The sequence below is a fragment of the Pinus tabuliformis genome, chromosome J, assembly GCF_031772625.1.
Source record: "Pinus tabuliformis cultivar Carrire ecotype Pingquan chromosome J, CPIR1, whole genome shotgun sequence".
Lineage (NCBI taxonomy): Eukaryota > Viridiplantae > Streptophyta > Pinopsida > Pinales > Pinaceae > Pinus > Pinus tabuliformis.
In genome coordinates, this window is record NC_142295.1 from 1,062,666,711 (window position 1) to 1,062,685,030 (window position 18,320).

The 18,320-nt window shown below is 29.1% G+C and overlaps 1 protein-coding gene across 1 annotated transcript; it reads right to left on the reverse strand.

Moving 5' to 3' along the window:
- Positions 1–1,544: 1,544 nt before the first annotated feature.
- On the reverse strand, positions 1,545–6,581 carry LOC149230624 (uncharacterized). The gene is made up of 3 exons (XM_089381364.1): positions 6,164–6,581; positions 3,255–5,116; positions 1,545–3,173 (listed from the first exon to the last, which is right to left on the reverse strand). The coding sequence occupies exons 1-3, from the start codon at positions 6,579–6,581 to the stop codon at positions 1,545–1,547; spliced, it is 3,909 nt and encodes a 1,302-aa protein (XP_089237490.1).
- Positions 6,582–18,320: the final 11,739 nt, after the last annotated feature.

The window sequence follows — 18,320 nt, forward strand, 5'->3', positions numbered from 1 at the left end:
AGTATAATAGTGTTACAAAATAGTGCTACAATATAGTAAAACATAAAACATAAAACAAGAAAACAATATAGTAATAACATGAATTAAATAATGATAATGATTAGTATAATAGTGTTACAAAATAGAGATACAAAATAGTAAACCATAAAACATAAACCAAACAAACAATATAGCAATAACATGAATTAAAGTTATTAATATAGTAATAACATGAACTAAAATTATTAATATAGAAATAACATGAATTAAATAATTACAATGATTAGTATAATAGTGTTACAAAATAGTATTAAAATATAGTGCTACAATATAGTAAAACGTAAAACATAAAACAAACAAACAATATGGTAATAACATGAATTAAATAATAATAATGATTAGTACAATAGTGTTACAATAAAAATAAAACAAGCAAACAATATAGTAACAACAAGAATTAAAATTATTAATATAGTAATAACATGAATTAATAATGATAATGATTAGTATAATTGTGTTGCACAATAGTGTTACAATATAGTAAAACATAAAACATAAAACAAACAAACAATATAGTAATAACATGAATTGAATAATGATAATGATTACTATAATAGTGTTACAAAATAGTGTTGCAAAATAGTAAAACATAAAACAGAAAAACAATATAGTAATAACATGAATTAGATAATGATAGTGATTAGTTTAATAGTGTTACAGAATAGTGTTACAATGTAGAAAAACATAAAACATAAAACAAACAAACAATATAGTAATAACATGAATTAAAATTATTAATATAGTAATAACATGAATTAAAATTATCAATATAATAATAACATGAATTAAATAATCATAATGATTAGTATAATAGTGTTACAAAATATTAAAACATAAAAAATAAAACAAACAAACAATATATTTATAACACGAAATAAATTTATTAATATAGTAATAACATGAATTAAATAATGATAATGATAACTATAATAATGTTACAAAATAGTGTTACAATATAGTAAAACATAAAACAAACAAACAATATAGTAATAACAAGAATTAAACTTATTAATATATAAATAATATAAATTAAATAATGTTAATTATTAGTATAATAGTCTTACAAAATAGTGCTACAAAATAGTGTTACAAAATTGTAAAACGTAAAACAAACAAACAATATAGTAATAACATGAATTAAAATTATTATTATTATTTTTTTTCCCTTGGAAAAAGTAGTAATTTCTATTATCTTAAGAAATTACATTTTGTAGATGCCGAGGCATATGCATATGGAGGCATTACTTGCCTTATGAGGAGACATATAAGTCTGTTTACAAAAACTTGAACTGCTGAGTGGTGAATCTCCTCGCAGGGAGTCTGGAATCAGAGTTGTATCAAAACTGCCCTCAACAGCTAGAGGGAAAAAGATGCAAAAATATATATATCTTCTCTATACAGAGAGAGTACTATGTATGTCTATACAAGAACTGTTTCTACAGCCGACTGATAGATATAAGAAAATAAAACATGTTTTTACAATGAGCACTACAAAATACATGGGCTTAAAGCCCAATTTGTCCCTGTTCTATAAACGGTCTGTGGTAATATTGATGGTGAGTACCATCAATCTCCTCCTGTATCAACCAGACATTGTCCTGAAGATGTGTTGCCTCTTTTGAAAGTTGGTCAGCCTCCGTGTTTTGTTCCCTGTAGATATGTCGATAGACAAAAGAGTCAAATATGTTTATCAATCTGTGAGCTTCCTCCAGGATATGTCTGAGAGAATATGCATTACAATGAGATGCATTATTGAGCCAATTACATATGATTTTTGAATCACCAAATAACTGCAGATGTGTACAATGATGAGATAATGCAAAGTATATGAGGTGTTTTGCAGAGCAGAGTTCGGCAAAATTGTTCGTGCCCATCCCCAAGTTTATTTGGATTTTGAAACAATGTTTATCATTCAGGTGTAGGATAAGTCCCCCTCCACAGCCTGCTTCCTGGGCTGAACCATCAAAATATGCCCAAGGTTTAGATTTATCAATGATCTCCGGGGTGATGATGCGCTGAGGGGCTACAGGGTCCTCTTCTGGAAGGTGATCATAATCTGAGATTATGTGCTGAGTGATAGATGGCCAGTGTGGTTCTCTAAGATTGAAGATGGACTGATTCCTAGCTATCCAGATGGCACAGTTGACTAGGAGAGGCATGTTCCTGGCTTTGCCTTTGTGGGCAAGGCACCATGAGTTCCAAGCATCTTGGATATTGTTGCCCTGCCAGGGGAGTAAGGAAGGGTAGTGAGCAGATATACCGTTCCATAATTCTTTAGATGAAGTGCAATTCAGGAAGAGATGTTCGGTGTTCTCATCAGCCATATGACACAGATGGCAACGGAAGGGGCCATGAAAGGATCTCTTCATCAGATTGGCACCCGTAGGGATCTTGTCTAAGAGTATGTTCCACATTAACAGGCGAGTGCGAGGGGCGGCCTTGAGTTTCCAGAAGGATTTCCAATTTGGGTCAATAGATTGAGGTTTATGGGGATCCATGAGGCTGATGTATCCCTCTTTTGGGGAGTAAAGACCTGTCTTGGCAAGGGCCCAGATGATTTCGTCGGGTTCCTCTGTTAAGCGAATATGGGCCTGTGTGAGGGCTTCAATATATAGCTGCCAGTCTTGTCTCCAATGCTCAGGTATGTCCAAATCATAAGCTGATTTCCAAGCTTGTTGAAGGACAGTGGAGTTGATGTGGTCGCCAATGTGCTTGATGTATATGATGCCTCTATCATTTAGGTAGCTGATTAAGTCGGCAGGTAATCTGTGAGCGTTCCCGCATCCTACCCATGGGTCCGTTCCAATGCGGACAGCGTTGCCTTCCTTTATTCTCCAGGTAATTCCAAGTCGCAGCAGGGGGAGCGCGTTCATCATTGCCTTCCATATGTTGGAGATATTGCTAGCTGGGGGCCGAGACTGTCTGAGCCAATCCATCAAATTTGTAGGCCATATATATTTCGCTAGTGCTACCCGGGTCCAGAGACTGTTTGAGCTGATGAGCTGCCAGCCCAGCTTAGCTGCCAAGGCTTTCGAGAATAGCTCAAGCCTTTTTATGCCCCATCCTCCCCATCGTTTAGGTATAGCGATGCGATCCCATTTGACCCAAGCAAAAGTTTTCCCAGGTTGATTTCCCTTCCATAAGAATCTGCAACAAATGTTTTAAAGTCTGTTTAATATGCCTTTTTGTATCCATGCAAGTGTCATCCAGAAAACTGGAGTGGCCTCAATAACTGCCTTGATGAGGGTTAATCTGCCAACTCTGGAAAGATATTTGTGGTACCAGATCTGTAATCGTTTCTCCACTTTTGCGATAAGCCACGTCCAGTCTGCTATCCTATACCCGAGAGGCTTTAATCGGAAGCCCAGATATTTAAGCCCGTCATCCAAGTTAAGTGCAGAGAAAGGAAAACGCTGGGTAGTATAAATAGACTCATGCTGAGAACAACCAATAATGGTGATGGTGGATTTACCTTCGTTAATCATCATCCCCGTAGCCTGTTGGAAGAGCTTGAAGATATTGTGCATAATTGAAGAATCTCCGATGCTTCCATTTAAGAAGATCAGAACATCATCAACAAACAGAAGATGAGTCAGAAAGAAATTATCCGAAATCTTGATGCCAGTAAGCTGATGTCTGTCCTTCGCAGCAGAGATGGATCTGCTCAGACCTTCCATAATAAGGAGGAAGAGTAGCGGGGAGAGGGGGCAACCCTGTCTGAGTCCCCTTTCTGATAGGAAGAAAGGGGTAGCTTCACCATTAAGGAGGACACTATAGGATACATCCTTGATACAACTCATAATCCATTTAATGTAGGCATAAGGGAAGCCAAGGTGAGTAAGAATTAACCTGATATAGAGCCAATTTGCTCTGTCAAATGCCTTAGAAAGGTCCACCTTGAGAATCATGCCCTTCTGTTTCTTAGTCTTCAGAGTATGGAGGAGTTCTTGTGCAGTGGCAATCGCTTCATGTATCTGTCGATGCTGGAGAAAAGAAAATTGTTCGGGGGATATATGACGAGACAGTATAGGCTTCAGGTGATTTGCTATGATTTTGGCGATAATCTTGTACAGAACATTACAGAGAGAGATGGGTCTAAAGTCATTAAAGGAGGTAGGAGAATCAGATTTCGAAATAAGGGAAATGAAAGTGGATTTGATGGCTGCATGTATGCTACCATTCCTCCTACTGTCCTCCACGATTCTGAGAAGATCATCCCCCAAGATGTCAAAAAATGCAATAAAGAATTCGATGGTCCACCCATCCGGTCCAGGGCTCTTGTCTTTTTTGAACCATTTAATGGTGGCCTCTAGTTCCTCCTTCGATACAGCCATCATCAAGTTCTCTGAATCCTCTTCTTCTACATATCTGGGGAAGTGCTCAGTGACCCGCATTATCTCTAGTATGTTAGCCATATGGGGTGCCTTGTAGATGGTTTTGAAGTGTTCGTTAGCAAGTCTAGCCAGACCCTGCTGATCAGTAATCCTCTGCCCCTGAGCATTTTTTAGTTCCCAGATGGTGTTAATGGCTTTTCTGCCATTTGCAAATTTGTGGAAAAACTTAGTGTTATTGTCTCCCTCAGACAGCCATATGGCTCTACTTCTAAGGCACCAGCTCTCCTCTCTTTCCTTTAGAATTTGTGTGCGCTTAGATATAAGAGTAGAGTATAGATCCTTGTTTTCTGGTGCTGTGAAGGTGCCATCTGACGAATCCTCAAATGTTGCAATGGCTCGTTCGGCCTCCTTCAGTATCTTGTCATCGTTAATCCGCTTCAGGTGTGCCCAGTTTCTAGAGAGACTTTTGAGTTCAGATAATTTCCTTAAAAAACCAGTAGTATGCTCCTCCTCTTCCGCGATAGGATTTGATCTCCAATACTCCGATACAAGCCAATGATAGCTAGGATCCTTGAGCCAAGAAGCATTGAATTTAAAAGGGCTTTTGATCTTCGGGATATCCTTAGAGAGTTCCAGGAATATAGGCCTGTGATCAGATAAACCCCCAGTTCCAACCCACTGTCTAATGCGAGGGTGGAGAGTAAGGAATGCCTCTTCGATGAGGAATCTGTCGAGTCTTCTAGCTAGACTATGATCACCACTTCTATTATTGGACCAGGTATAATGTAACCTGACAGGAGGGATGTCAACTCAATGATGAGCTTCAAGTAAGGTGGAGATCGAGTCGGATAGGTTATCCGCTTGGGCCGAGTGTCCCCAGGATTCACAGTGTCCCAAGGAGAAGTTCAAATCCCCTCCCAGGATGATGTTGTCTGCCCGGAAAAGTTCAGATGCGAACAGGGTCCTCCAAAATGGTTCCCTGTCCACACAAGGTCCGTAAACATTGATGATATGAATCTCAGCATTAAGGGAGCGGTCCAATAAGTCCATACCGATGTAGCCTCTGCCTCCCTAGGTGTTTTGAAGAACCAAGGATTTATTACAGAAACTGATAGCAATACCCCCCGATGTCCCTGATGCATCCAAAGCATGAAATGTCCAGATAGTCAACCGAGCAGAGGGTTTCCTGAAGAAAGATCACTTCCAAGGTAGTCGAGGTGAGCAGTCTTCGCAGGGCTAGTTTTTTTTGGGGCCTAGCAACCCGTCGGCAGTTGAAGGATAGAAATTTCATGGAGGGACAGGCAGAGGGCCATCCCTAGCTCTAAGGGCCCTGTCAATTGTTTTTTGTCGCCCAAGGGCAACTTCTTCCCCCGCTGCATGTCTGGCCTTAGTGAGTCGGGAGGGGCGGCCTCTAGCCAATTTAAAGGAGGTTGGGGTGTAAATAGGTTCAATGCCTATCACGTCGGCATCCTTTCCCTTTGTTCTGGACCGTAGAGGGTATCGAGGGGAAGAGGGGGGGGTGGAGGAGGGAGTGGGGGGGGGGTAAGGTGGGTAGGGGGGGGGGGGAAGGAAGGGGAGGGGGAGGATATCAGGGAGGGGGGACAGAGGGAGGGAGAGTGTGAGGGAAAGGGAAGTGTGCAGAGGAGGGAGGAGGGGGGGTGGAGCCCAGAGGGAGGGGGGTATCTGAAGGGAGCCAGAGGGGATGAGGGGGGAGGAGATACCCATGCAAGAGAGCGATGCAAAAATATGAGATATGCCAGATACAGAGGATGAAATAGGGAAAAATGTACCCGCAGTCGAGGCGACATCTCTAGTAGTGTCTGAGCTGATGGGCGGAGGAGGCGAGGCAGGTATGGAGTCCGCTGGACGCTTGTCAGATGCCTTTGTAGCAGAAGTGCCCTGTATATCTCTCGAATCTCCTGGTGCATTGTCCACCGGTAGTTGTGTGGGCTCTCCTTCCATCTCCTGGGGCTGTGATGGTCCACCCTCCGTCGGTTCCGGTTCTCGGTTCTGCTCAGGGCCCCTTTTTTTGTGGAGGAGGGGGCAGTCCCTGTATAGGTGCCCAACCTTGTGACATCTGCGGCAGCGATATGGAATGCCTTCGTAATCTATGATCTGCTTGCGGGATGTGTCCCGCCATTGGATGGTAATGTATTCCAATAGACCTCCTCTGGTGTCGAGATTAATAAGGATTCGAGCGTAGGCCATCGTACCCGTTTGCAGATATGATCTGTCATATTCCATATAAGTGCCGATGGCGTTACAATTCCGTTTGAAGATGTCCTCGGAACAGTATTGTAATGGGAGGCCCGAAAGTCGAATCCATACAGGTCCAATACCGATCTACTCAGTCTCGGGGTCAAAAAGTGGTGTCCAACACTTCAGCAATACCGGGGCATGCTCGAAATGCCAGTATGAGGATAGGACCCAATTTGTGTGGTCGGCACGAGCGAATCTCAGGGCGAACCATCCCCTCACAAAGGTCTGCACGAATGGGATGTCGACCAGATGGTGACCCCATACTTCGGTTGCCCAGGTCTTCAGTCGCGCGGCCGAGTAATTTCTTCCCCTGATGCGACTGACAAGGACTCTGTCCGCAAAGTCCATGGCTTCACCCCACTGAATGTCCTCTTCCAGTCTCAAGAAAATGTCATCTGCTTTGGATTTAAAACACTTATTCTTCTTCTTTGTACCCTGTGGGGGATGGGGAAGCGATGCCCTGTATTGAGACGGACCCGATGAAGTGTGGGTAGGTCGGTGGTTGTGCGAGGAGGGGGGCAGATCTGTAGAATGGAGGGATCCGGCAAGCGGCGGGACAACGGAGTAACTCCCGGATGGGGGAGCTAGAGAAGTGATATTGTACGATACAGGAGGGTAGTTGGTCACCAGAGGAAGAAAGTTAAGGTTTGAGCCCGGGTAAGGGGGATCTAAACTAGGGTTAGGGTTTAGACAAGCTGAGACAAACCCAAGTGTAGACGGAGATGCCAGAGGAGTGGAGAGTGCTGGCCAGGTGGGGGGATCGTCTGGCAGGACCACAGGAGGCCGGGAGGGTTCAGCAAGGGAGAATCTGGAGTTGAATAAGTAGGTCGACGTGGAAAATGGGGTACGCCAGATGGAAACCCTTTCCAACGGGTCTTCGGAGTAATCAACGGCATCCAAGTCCTCCATGGTGACAGTTGCGCCTAGGAACGGAGAAGTCCTCCTCACGACTGCAGGTAAACGGAAAGTAGGCACCCTAGAACTGGTCAACACAGTAACTGCAAGCACGCCACGAGAGGAGCGGTTGAGGAACAAAAAGAATAAGACCCGTGAAGCCCGCACTGTATAGGTGCCTCCGGTGTAGCGACCGTAACAGGTAAGCTGAGGGCGGAGAGTATAGCAACAGTAACGGGATGCGAACCGGGCGAAATACAGCGGCCGGTCTGAGTAACCGCTGCAGAGAGAAAACCCTAACTGAAACCCTCAGTTGCAGACTTCATCGTGTCCACATGAATTAAAATTATTAATATAATAACAACATGAATTATATAATTATAATGATTATTATAATAGTGTTACAACATAGTAAAACATAAAAAATAAAACAAACAAACAAATATAGTAATAACATGAATTAAAATTATTAATATAGTAATAACATGAATTAACTAATGATAATGATTAGTATAGTAGTGTTACAAAATAGTGTTGCAAAACAGTAAAACATAAAACATAAAACAAACAAACAATATGCTAATAACATGAATTAAAATTATTAATATAGTAATAACATGAATTAAATAATGCTAATGATTAGTATAATATTGTTACGTAATAGTTTTACAAAATAGTAAAACAAAAAACATAAGACAAACAAACAATATAGTTATAACATGAATTAGATAATGATAATGATTAGTATAATAGTGTTACAAAATACTCTTACAATATAGTAAAACATAAAACCTAAAATAAACAAACAATATAGTAATAACATGAATTAAAATTATTAATAGAGTAATAAGATGAATTAAATAATGATAATGATTAGTATAATAGTGTTACAGAATAGTGTTACAGAACAGTAAAACATAAAACATAAAACAAACAATACATTAATAACATGAATTAAAATTATTAATATAGTAATAACCTGAATTAAGTAATGTTAATGATTAGTATAATATTGTTACGTAATAGTTTTACAAAATAGTAAGACAAAAAACATAAGACAAACAAACAATATAGTTATAACATGAATTAGATAATGATAATGATTAGTATAATAGTGTTACAAAATACTCTTACAATATAGTAAAACATAAAACGTAAAACAAACAAACAATATAGTAATAACATGAATTAAAATTATTAATATACTAATAACATGAATTGAATAATGATAATGATTAGTATAATAGTGTTACAAAATAGTAAAACATGAAACATAAAACAAACAAACAATATAGTAATAACATGAATTAAAATTATTAATATAGTAATAATATGAATTAAATAATGATAATGATTAGTATAATATTGTTACAAAATAGTGTTGCATATTAGTAAAACATGAAGCATAGAACAAACAAACAATATAGTAATAACAGGGATTAAAATTATTAATATAGTAATAACATGAAATAAATACTGATAATGATTAGTATAGTAGTGTTACAAAATAGTGTTACAAAATACTAAAACATAAAACATAGAACAAGTAAACAATATACTAGTAACATGAATTAAAATTAATTATATAGTAATAACATGAATTAAATAATGATAATTATTAGTAGTGGGACAAAATAGTGTTACAAATTAGTAAAACATAAAACATAGAACAAACAAACAATATAGTAGTAACATGAATTAAAATTATTAATATACTAATAACATGAATTAAATAATGATAATGATTAGTATAATAGTGTTACAAAAAGTGCTACAATCTAGTAAAACATAAAACATAAAACAAACAAACAATATACTAGTAACATGAATTAAAATTATTAATACAGTAATAACATGAATTAAATAATGATAAGATTAGTATAATAGTGTTACGAAATAGTAAAAAATAAAACATAAAAGAAACAAACAATATAGTAATAAAATGGATTAAAATTATTAATATAGTAATAACATGAATAAAATAATGATAATGATTAGTATAATAGTGTTACAAAATAGTGTTACAATATAGTAAAACATAAAACATAAAACAAACAAACAAACAATATAGTAATAACATGAATTGAAATTATTAATACAGTAATAACATGAACTAAATAATGGTAATGATTAGTATAATAGTGTTACAAAATACTATTACAATATAGTAAAACATAAAACATAAAACAGACAAACAATATAGTAATGACATGAATTAAAATTATTAATATTGCAATAACATGAATTAAATAATGATAATGATTAGTATAATAGTGTTAAAAAATACTGTTACAATATCGTAAAACATAAAAAAAAAAAAAAAAAAAAAAAAAAAAAAAAAAAAAAAAATATAGGAATAAGATGAAATAAAATAATTAATATAGTAATAACATGAATTAAATAATGTTAATGATCAATATAACAGTGTTAAAAAATAGTAAAACATAAAACACAAAACGAACAAACAATATACTAATAACATGAATTATGTAATGATAATGATTATCATAATAGTGTTACAAAATAGGGTTACAAAAAACATACAACAAATAAACAATATAATAATAACATGAATTAAAATTATTAATATAGCAATAACGTGAATTGAATAACGATAATGATTAGTATAATAGTGTTACAAAATAGTAAAACATAAAACAAACAAACCATAAAGTAATAACATGAATTAAATAATTATAATGATTAGTATAACAATGTTACAAAATAGTGTTCCAATATAGTAAAACATAAAACATAAAACAAACAAACAATATAGTAATAACATTAATTAACTAATCATAATTATTAGTATAATAGTGTTACAACATAGTGTTAAAAAATAGTAAAACATAAAACATAAAACAAATAAACAATATAGTAATAACACTATGTTGTAACGCTAGTCTTACAAAATTCATAGTGTTAAAAAATAGTAAAACATAAAACATAAAACAAATAAACAATATAGTAATAACACTATGTTGTAACGCTAGTCTTACAAAATTCATAGTGTTAAAAAATAGTAAAACATAAAACAAACAATCAATATAGAAATAATATGAATTAAATAATGATTATGATTGGTATAATAGTGTTACAAACAGGGTTACAAAAAACATAAAACAAACAAACAATATAGTAATAAAATGAATTAAATAATGTTTATATTTGTATAATAGTGTTACAAAATAGTAAAACATGAAACACACAATCAATATAGTAATAACATGAATTAAAATTATTAATATAGTAATAAGATGAACTAAATAATGATAATGGTTAGTATAATAGTGTTAAAAAATAGTGTTACAAAATAGTATAACATAAAACATAAAATAAACAAACAATATTGTAATAACATGAATTAAATAATGATAATCATTTGTATAATAGTGTTACAAAATAGTAAAACATAAAAAATAAAACAAATAAACAATATAGTAATAAAATGAATTAAAATTATTAATATAGTAATAACAAGAATTAAATAATGATAATGATTAGTATAGTACTGTTACAAAATAGTGTTACAATATAGTAAAACACAAAACATAAAACAAACAAACAATATAGAAATAACATGAATTAAATAATGATAATGATTAGTATAATAGTGTAACAAAATAGTGTTACAATATAGTAAATAATAAAACATAAAACAAAAAAACAATATATTAATAATATGAATTAACTAATGTTAATGTTTAGTACAATAGTGTTACAAAATAGTTTTACAAAACAGTAAAACATAAAACATAAAACATAAAACAAACAAACAATATAGCAATAACATGAATTAAATAATGATCATGATTAGTATAATAGTGTTACAAAATAGCAAAATATAAAACATAAAAAAACAAACAATATAGTAATAACATGAATTAAAATTATTAATATGGTAATAATATGAATTAAATAATGATAATGATTAGTATAATAACGTTACAAAATAGTGCTACGAAATAGTGTTACAAAATTGTAAAAAAATAAAACATAAAACAAACAAACAATATAGTAATAACACGAATTAAAATTATTAATATAGTAATAACATGAATTAAAATTATTAATATAGTAATAACATGAATTGAAATTATTAATACAGTAATAACATGAATTAAATAATGATAAGATTAGTATAATAGTGTTACAAAAAACATAAAAGAAACAAACAATATAGTAATAACATGAATTAAATAATGATAATGATTAGTGTAATAGTGTTACAAAATACTGTTACAATATAGTAAAACATAAAATAGAAAACAGACAAACAATATAGTAATAACATGAATTAAAATTATTAATATGGCAATAACATGATTTAAATAATGATAATGATTAGTATAATAGTGTTACAAAATACTATTACAATATAGTAAAACATAAAACATAAAACAAACAAAAAATATGGTAATAACATGAATTAAATAATGATAATGATTAGTATAATAGCGTTACAAAATAGTGCTACGAAATAGTGTTACAAAATTGTAAAAAATAAAACATAAAACAAACAAACAATATAGTAATAACACGAATTAAAATTATTAATATAGTAATAACATGAATTAAAATTATTAATATAGTAATAACATTAATTGAAATTATTAATACAGTAATAACATGAATTAAATAATGATAAGATTAGTATAGTAGTGTTACAAAATAGTGTTACAAAAAACATAAAAGAAACAAACAATATAGTAATAACATGAATTAAATAATGATAATGATTAGTGTAATAGTTTTACAAAATACTGTTACAATATAGTAAAACATAAAATACAAAGCAGACAAACAATATAGTAATAACATGAATTAAAATTATTAATATGGAAATAACATGATTTAAATAATGATAATGATTAGTATAATAGTGTTACAATATAGTAAAACATAAAACATAAAACAAACAAAAAATATAGAAATAAGATGAATTAAAATAATTAATATAGTAATAACATGAATTGAATAATGATAATGATTAGTAAATTAGTGTTAAAAAATAGTAAAAAATATAACATAAAAAAGAAACAAACAATATAGTAGTAACATGAATTAAATAATGATAATGATTAGCATAATAGTCTTACAAAATAGAGTAAAAAAAACATAAAACAAACAAACAATATGGTAATAACATGAATTAAAATTATTAATATAGTAATAACATGTATTAAATAATGAGAATGATTAGTATAATAGTGTTACAAAATAGTAAAACATAAAACATAAAGCAAACAAACAATATAGTAATAACATGAATTAATAATCATAATTATTAGTATAATAGTGTTACAAAATGGCGTTAAAAAATAGTAAAACATAAAACATAAAACAAACAAACAATATAGTAATAACATAAATTAAAATTATTAATATAGTAATAACGTGAACTAAATAATGATAATGATTAGTATAATAGTGTTACAAAGTAGTATAACATAAAATACAAAACAAACAAACAATATAGCAATAACATGAATTAAAATTATTAATATAGTAATAACATGAAGTAAAATTATTAATATAATAATAACATGAATTAAATAATGATGATTATTGGTATAATAGTGTTACAAAATAGTAAAACATAAAAAATAAAACAAATAAACGATATAGTAATAACATGAATTAAATAATGATAATGATTAGTATAATAAAGTTACAAAATAGCGTTACAAAATTGTAAAACATAAAACATAAAACAAACAAACAATATAGTAATAACATGAATTAAATTATTAATATATTAACAACATGAATTAAATAATGATAATGATTAGTATAATAGTGTTACAAAATAGTGTTACAATACACTAATAACATGGAAAAAACAATACAGTAATAACATGAATTAAATAATGATAGTGATTAGTATGATAGTGCTACAAAATAGTGTCACAAAATTGTAAAACATAAAACATAAAACAAACAAACAATATAGTAATAACATGAATTAAAATTATTAATATAATAATAACATGAATTGAATAATGATAATGATTAGTATAATAGTGTTACAAAATAGTAAAACATAAAACATAAAACAAACAAACAATATAGTAATAACATGGAAAAAAATTATTAATATAGTAATAACATGACTTAAATAATGTTAATGATTAGTACAATAGTGTTACAAAATAGTAAAACATAAAATATAAAACAAAAAAACAATATAGTAATAACATGAATTAAATAATGATAATGATTAGTATAGTACTGTTACAAAATAGTGTTACAAAATAGCGTTACAAATTTGTAAAACATAAAACATAAGACAAACAAACAATATAGTAATAACATTAATAACTAATTATTAATATATTAATAACATGAATTAAATAATGATAATGATTAGTATAATAGTGTAACAAAATAGTGTTACAATATAGTAAAACATAAAACATAAAACAAACAAACAATATAGTAATAACATGAATTAAATAATGATAATGATTAGTATAATAGTGTTACAAAATACTGTTACAATATAGTAAAACATAAAACAGACAAACAGACAAACAATATAGTAATAACATCAATTAAAATTATTAATATGGCAATAACACGAATTAAATAATGATAATGATTAGTATAATAGTGTTACAAAATACTGTTACGATATAATAAAACATAAAACATAAAACAAACAAAAAATATATGAATAAGATGAATTAAAATAACTAATATAGTAATAACATGAATTAAATAATGTTAATGATTAGTATAATAGTGTTACAAAATAGTAAAACATAAAAAATAAAACAAACAAAAAATATAGTAATAACATGAATTAAATAATGATAATGATTATCATAATAGTGTTACAAAATAGGGTTACAAAAAACATAAAACAAACAAACAATATATAAATAAGATGAGTTAAATAATGATAATGATTGGTATAATAGTGTTACGAAATAGGGTTACAAAAAACATAATACAAACAAACATTATAATAATAAAATGAGTGAAATAATGTTAAAGATTAGTATAATAGTGTTACAAAATAGTAGAACATAAAACATAAAACAAACAAGCAATATAGTAATAACGTTAATTAAAATTATTAATATAGTAATAATGTGAACTAAATAATGATAATGATTAGTATAATAGTGTTACAAAATAGTGTTACAATAGAGTAAAATATAAAACAAAAAAACAATGTAGTAATAACATGAATTAAATAATTGTAATGATTAGTATAATATTGTTACAAAATAGTAAAACATAAAACAAACAAACAAACAAACATTATAGTAATAACATGGATTAAAATTATTAATATAGTAATAACATGAATTAAATAATGATAATGATTAGTATAATAGTGTTACAAAATAGTGTTGCAAAATAGTAAGATGTAAAACATAAAAGAAACAAACAATATGCTAATAAGTTGAATTAAAATTATTAATATAGTAATCACATGAATTAAATAATTATAATGATTAGTAATAGTGTTACAATATAGTAAAACATAAAATGTAAACCATAAACACAAAGATGCAGTGGAAATAGTACTTCATTTCATTAATGTAAAATACTGAGATATGCTTACAAACAGAAATGGAAATAAACTAGCTAGGGCGATGGTAGCTTATCTCTAAGAAGAGATGTGGTGGCTACATGTCTCTAAACTATGTTACAATGAGGCTCTAAGGCCTATTTATTGTTGAGAAACAATTGAAAACCCTTCACATCCCGAAACCTAACCCTAGAAGATGAAACGCCAAATTGTGGGCCCCGTTTGGGTAAATTGGTACATCAGTTTCCCGGGGTCGTAACTTTGGCATACGATCTCCGTTTCACATGTACAATAGCTCGTTAGAAAGATCTATCCGAGTACTACAACTTTGGGAAGGGGATCAAGTTACCCCTAGAATTCCCAAAAAACATCATTGTGTGCCTCAAAACGGCTCTGGAAGTTCAGGACCCAAAAAACTGCTAAAAATAGTAAACTGTACTACAATTTACGAAACTGAAAAACTGAAAGAAACGGTTGTGGGGTTCCAAATGGGATAGCTGGGTGGCCACGAACACCCACCTAGATCACAATGATTAGTATAATAGTGTTACAAAATAGTAAAACATAAAACATAAAACAAACAAACAATATAGTAATAACATGAATTAAATAATGATAACGATTAGTATAATAGTGTTAAAAAATAGTAAAACATAAAACATAAAACAAACACACAATATAGTAATAACATGAATTAAATAACGATAATGATTAGTACAATAGTGTTACAATATAGTAAAGCATAAAACATAAAACAAACAAACAATATAATAATAACATCAATTAAAATTATTAATATAGTAATAACATTAATTAAATAATAATAATGAATAGTATAATAGTGTTACAAAATACTGTTACAATATACTAAAATATAAAACATAAAACAAATAAACAATATAGTAATAAGATGAATTAAAATTATTAATATAGTAATAACATGAACTAAATAATGATAATGGTTAGTATAATAGTGTTACAAAATAGTAAAACATAAAACAATCAAACAATATAGTAATAACATGATTTAAATAATGATAATGATTAGTATAATAGTGTTACAAAATAGTAAAACATAAAACATAAAACAAACAAATGATATAGTAATAACATGAATTAAATAACGTTAATGATTAGTATAATAGTGTTACAAAATAGTAAAAAATAAAACAAACAAACAATATAGTAATAACATCGATTAAAATTATTAATATAGTAATAACATGAATTAAAATTTTTAATATAGTAATAACATGAATTAAAATTATTAATATAGTAATAACATGAATTAAATAATGATAATGATTAGTATAATAGTGTTACAAAATAGTGTTACAATATAGTAAAACATAATAAAAACAAACTATATAGTAATAACATGAATTTAAATTATTAACATAGTAATAACATGAATTAAATAATGATAATGATTAGTATAATAGTGCTACAAAATACTGTTACAGAATAGTAAAACATAAAACATGAAACAAACAAACAATATAGTAATAACATGAATTAAAATTATTAATATAGAAATAACATGAAATATATAATGATAATGATTTGTATAATAGTGTTACAAAATAGTAAAACATAAAGCATAAAACAAATGAACAATATACTAATAACATGAATTAAATAATGACATTGACTAGTATAATAGTGTTACAATATAGTAAAACATAATACATAAAACAAACAAACAATATAGTAATAACATAAATTAAAATTATTAATATGGCAATAACATGAATTAAATAATGATAATGATTAGTATAATAGTGTTACAAAATACTGTTACAATAAAGTAAAACATAAAACATAAAACAAACAAAAAATATAGGAATAAGATGAATTAAAATAATCAATATAGTAATAACATGAATTAAAATTATTAATATAGTAACAACATGAATTAAATAATGATAATGATTAGTATAATAGTGTTACAAAATAGTAGAACGTAAAACATAAAACAAACGAACAATATAGTAATATCATGAATTAAACAATGATAGGAATTAGTATAATAGTTTTACAATATAGTAAAACATAAAACATAAAACAAACAAACAATATAGTAATAACATGAATTAAAATTATTAATATAATAATAAAATGAACCAAATAATAATGATTAACACAATAGTGTTACAAAATAGTAAAGCATAAAACATAAAACAAACAAACAATATAGTAATAACTTGAATTAAAAAATTATAATGATTAGTATAATAGTGTTACAAAATAGTGTTCCAATATAGTAACACATAAAACATAAAACAAACAAACAATATAGTAATAACATGAATTAAATAATCATAATCATTAGTATAATAGTGTTAAAAAATAGTAAAACATAAAACATAAAACAAACAAACAATATAGTAATAACACTATGTTGTAGCACAAGTGTTACAAAATTCATAGTGTTACAAAATAGTAAAACACAAAACATAAAACAAACAAACAATATAGAAATAATATGAATTAAATAAGGATAATGATTGGTATAATAGTGTTACAAAATAGGGTTACAAAAAACATAAAACAAACAAACAATATAGTAATAAAATGAATTAAATGATATTAAAGATTAGTATAATAGTGCTACAAAACAGTAAAACATAAAACAAACAAACAATATAGTAATACCATGAATTAAAATTATTAATATAGTAATAACATGAACTAAATAATGATAATAATTAGTATAATAGTGTTACAAAATAGTGTAACATAAAACATAAAACATAAAACAAACAAACAATATAGTAATAAAATGAAGTAAAATCATTAATATAGTAATAACGTGAATTAAATAATTATAATGATTAGTATATTAGTGTTACAAAATAATGTTACAATATAGTAAGACATAAAACATAAAAAAACAAACAATATAGTAATAACATGAAATAAGTAATGATAATGATTAGTATAATATTGTTACAATATAGTAAAACATAAAACAAACAAACAATACAGTAATAACATGAATTAAATAATGTTAATGTTTAGTATAATAGTGTTACAAAACAGTAAAACATAAAACATAAAACAAACAAACAATACAGTAATAACATGATTTAAATAATGATAATGATTAGTATAATATTGTTACAAAATATTGCTACAAAATAGTGTTACAAAATTGTAAAACATAAAACATAAAACAAACAAAAAAATATAGTAATAGCATGAATTAAAATTATTAATATAGTATTAACATGAACTAAATAATTATAATG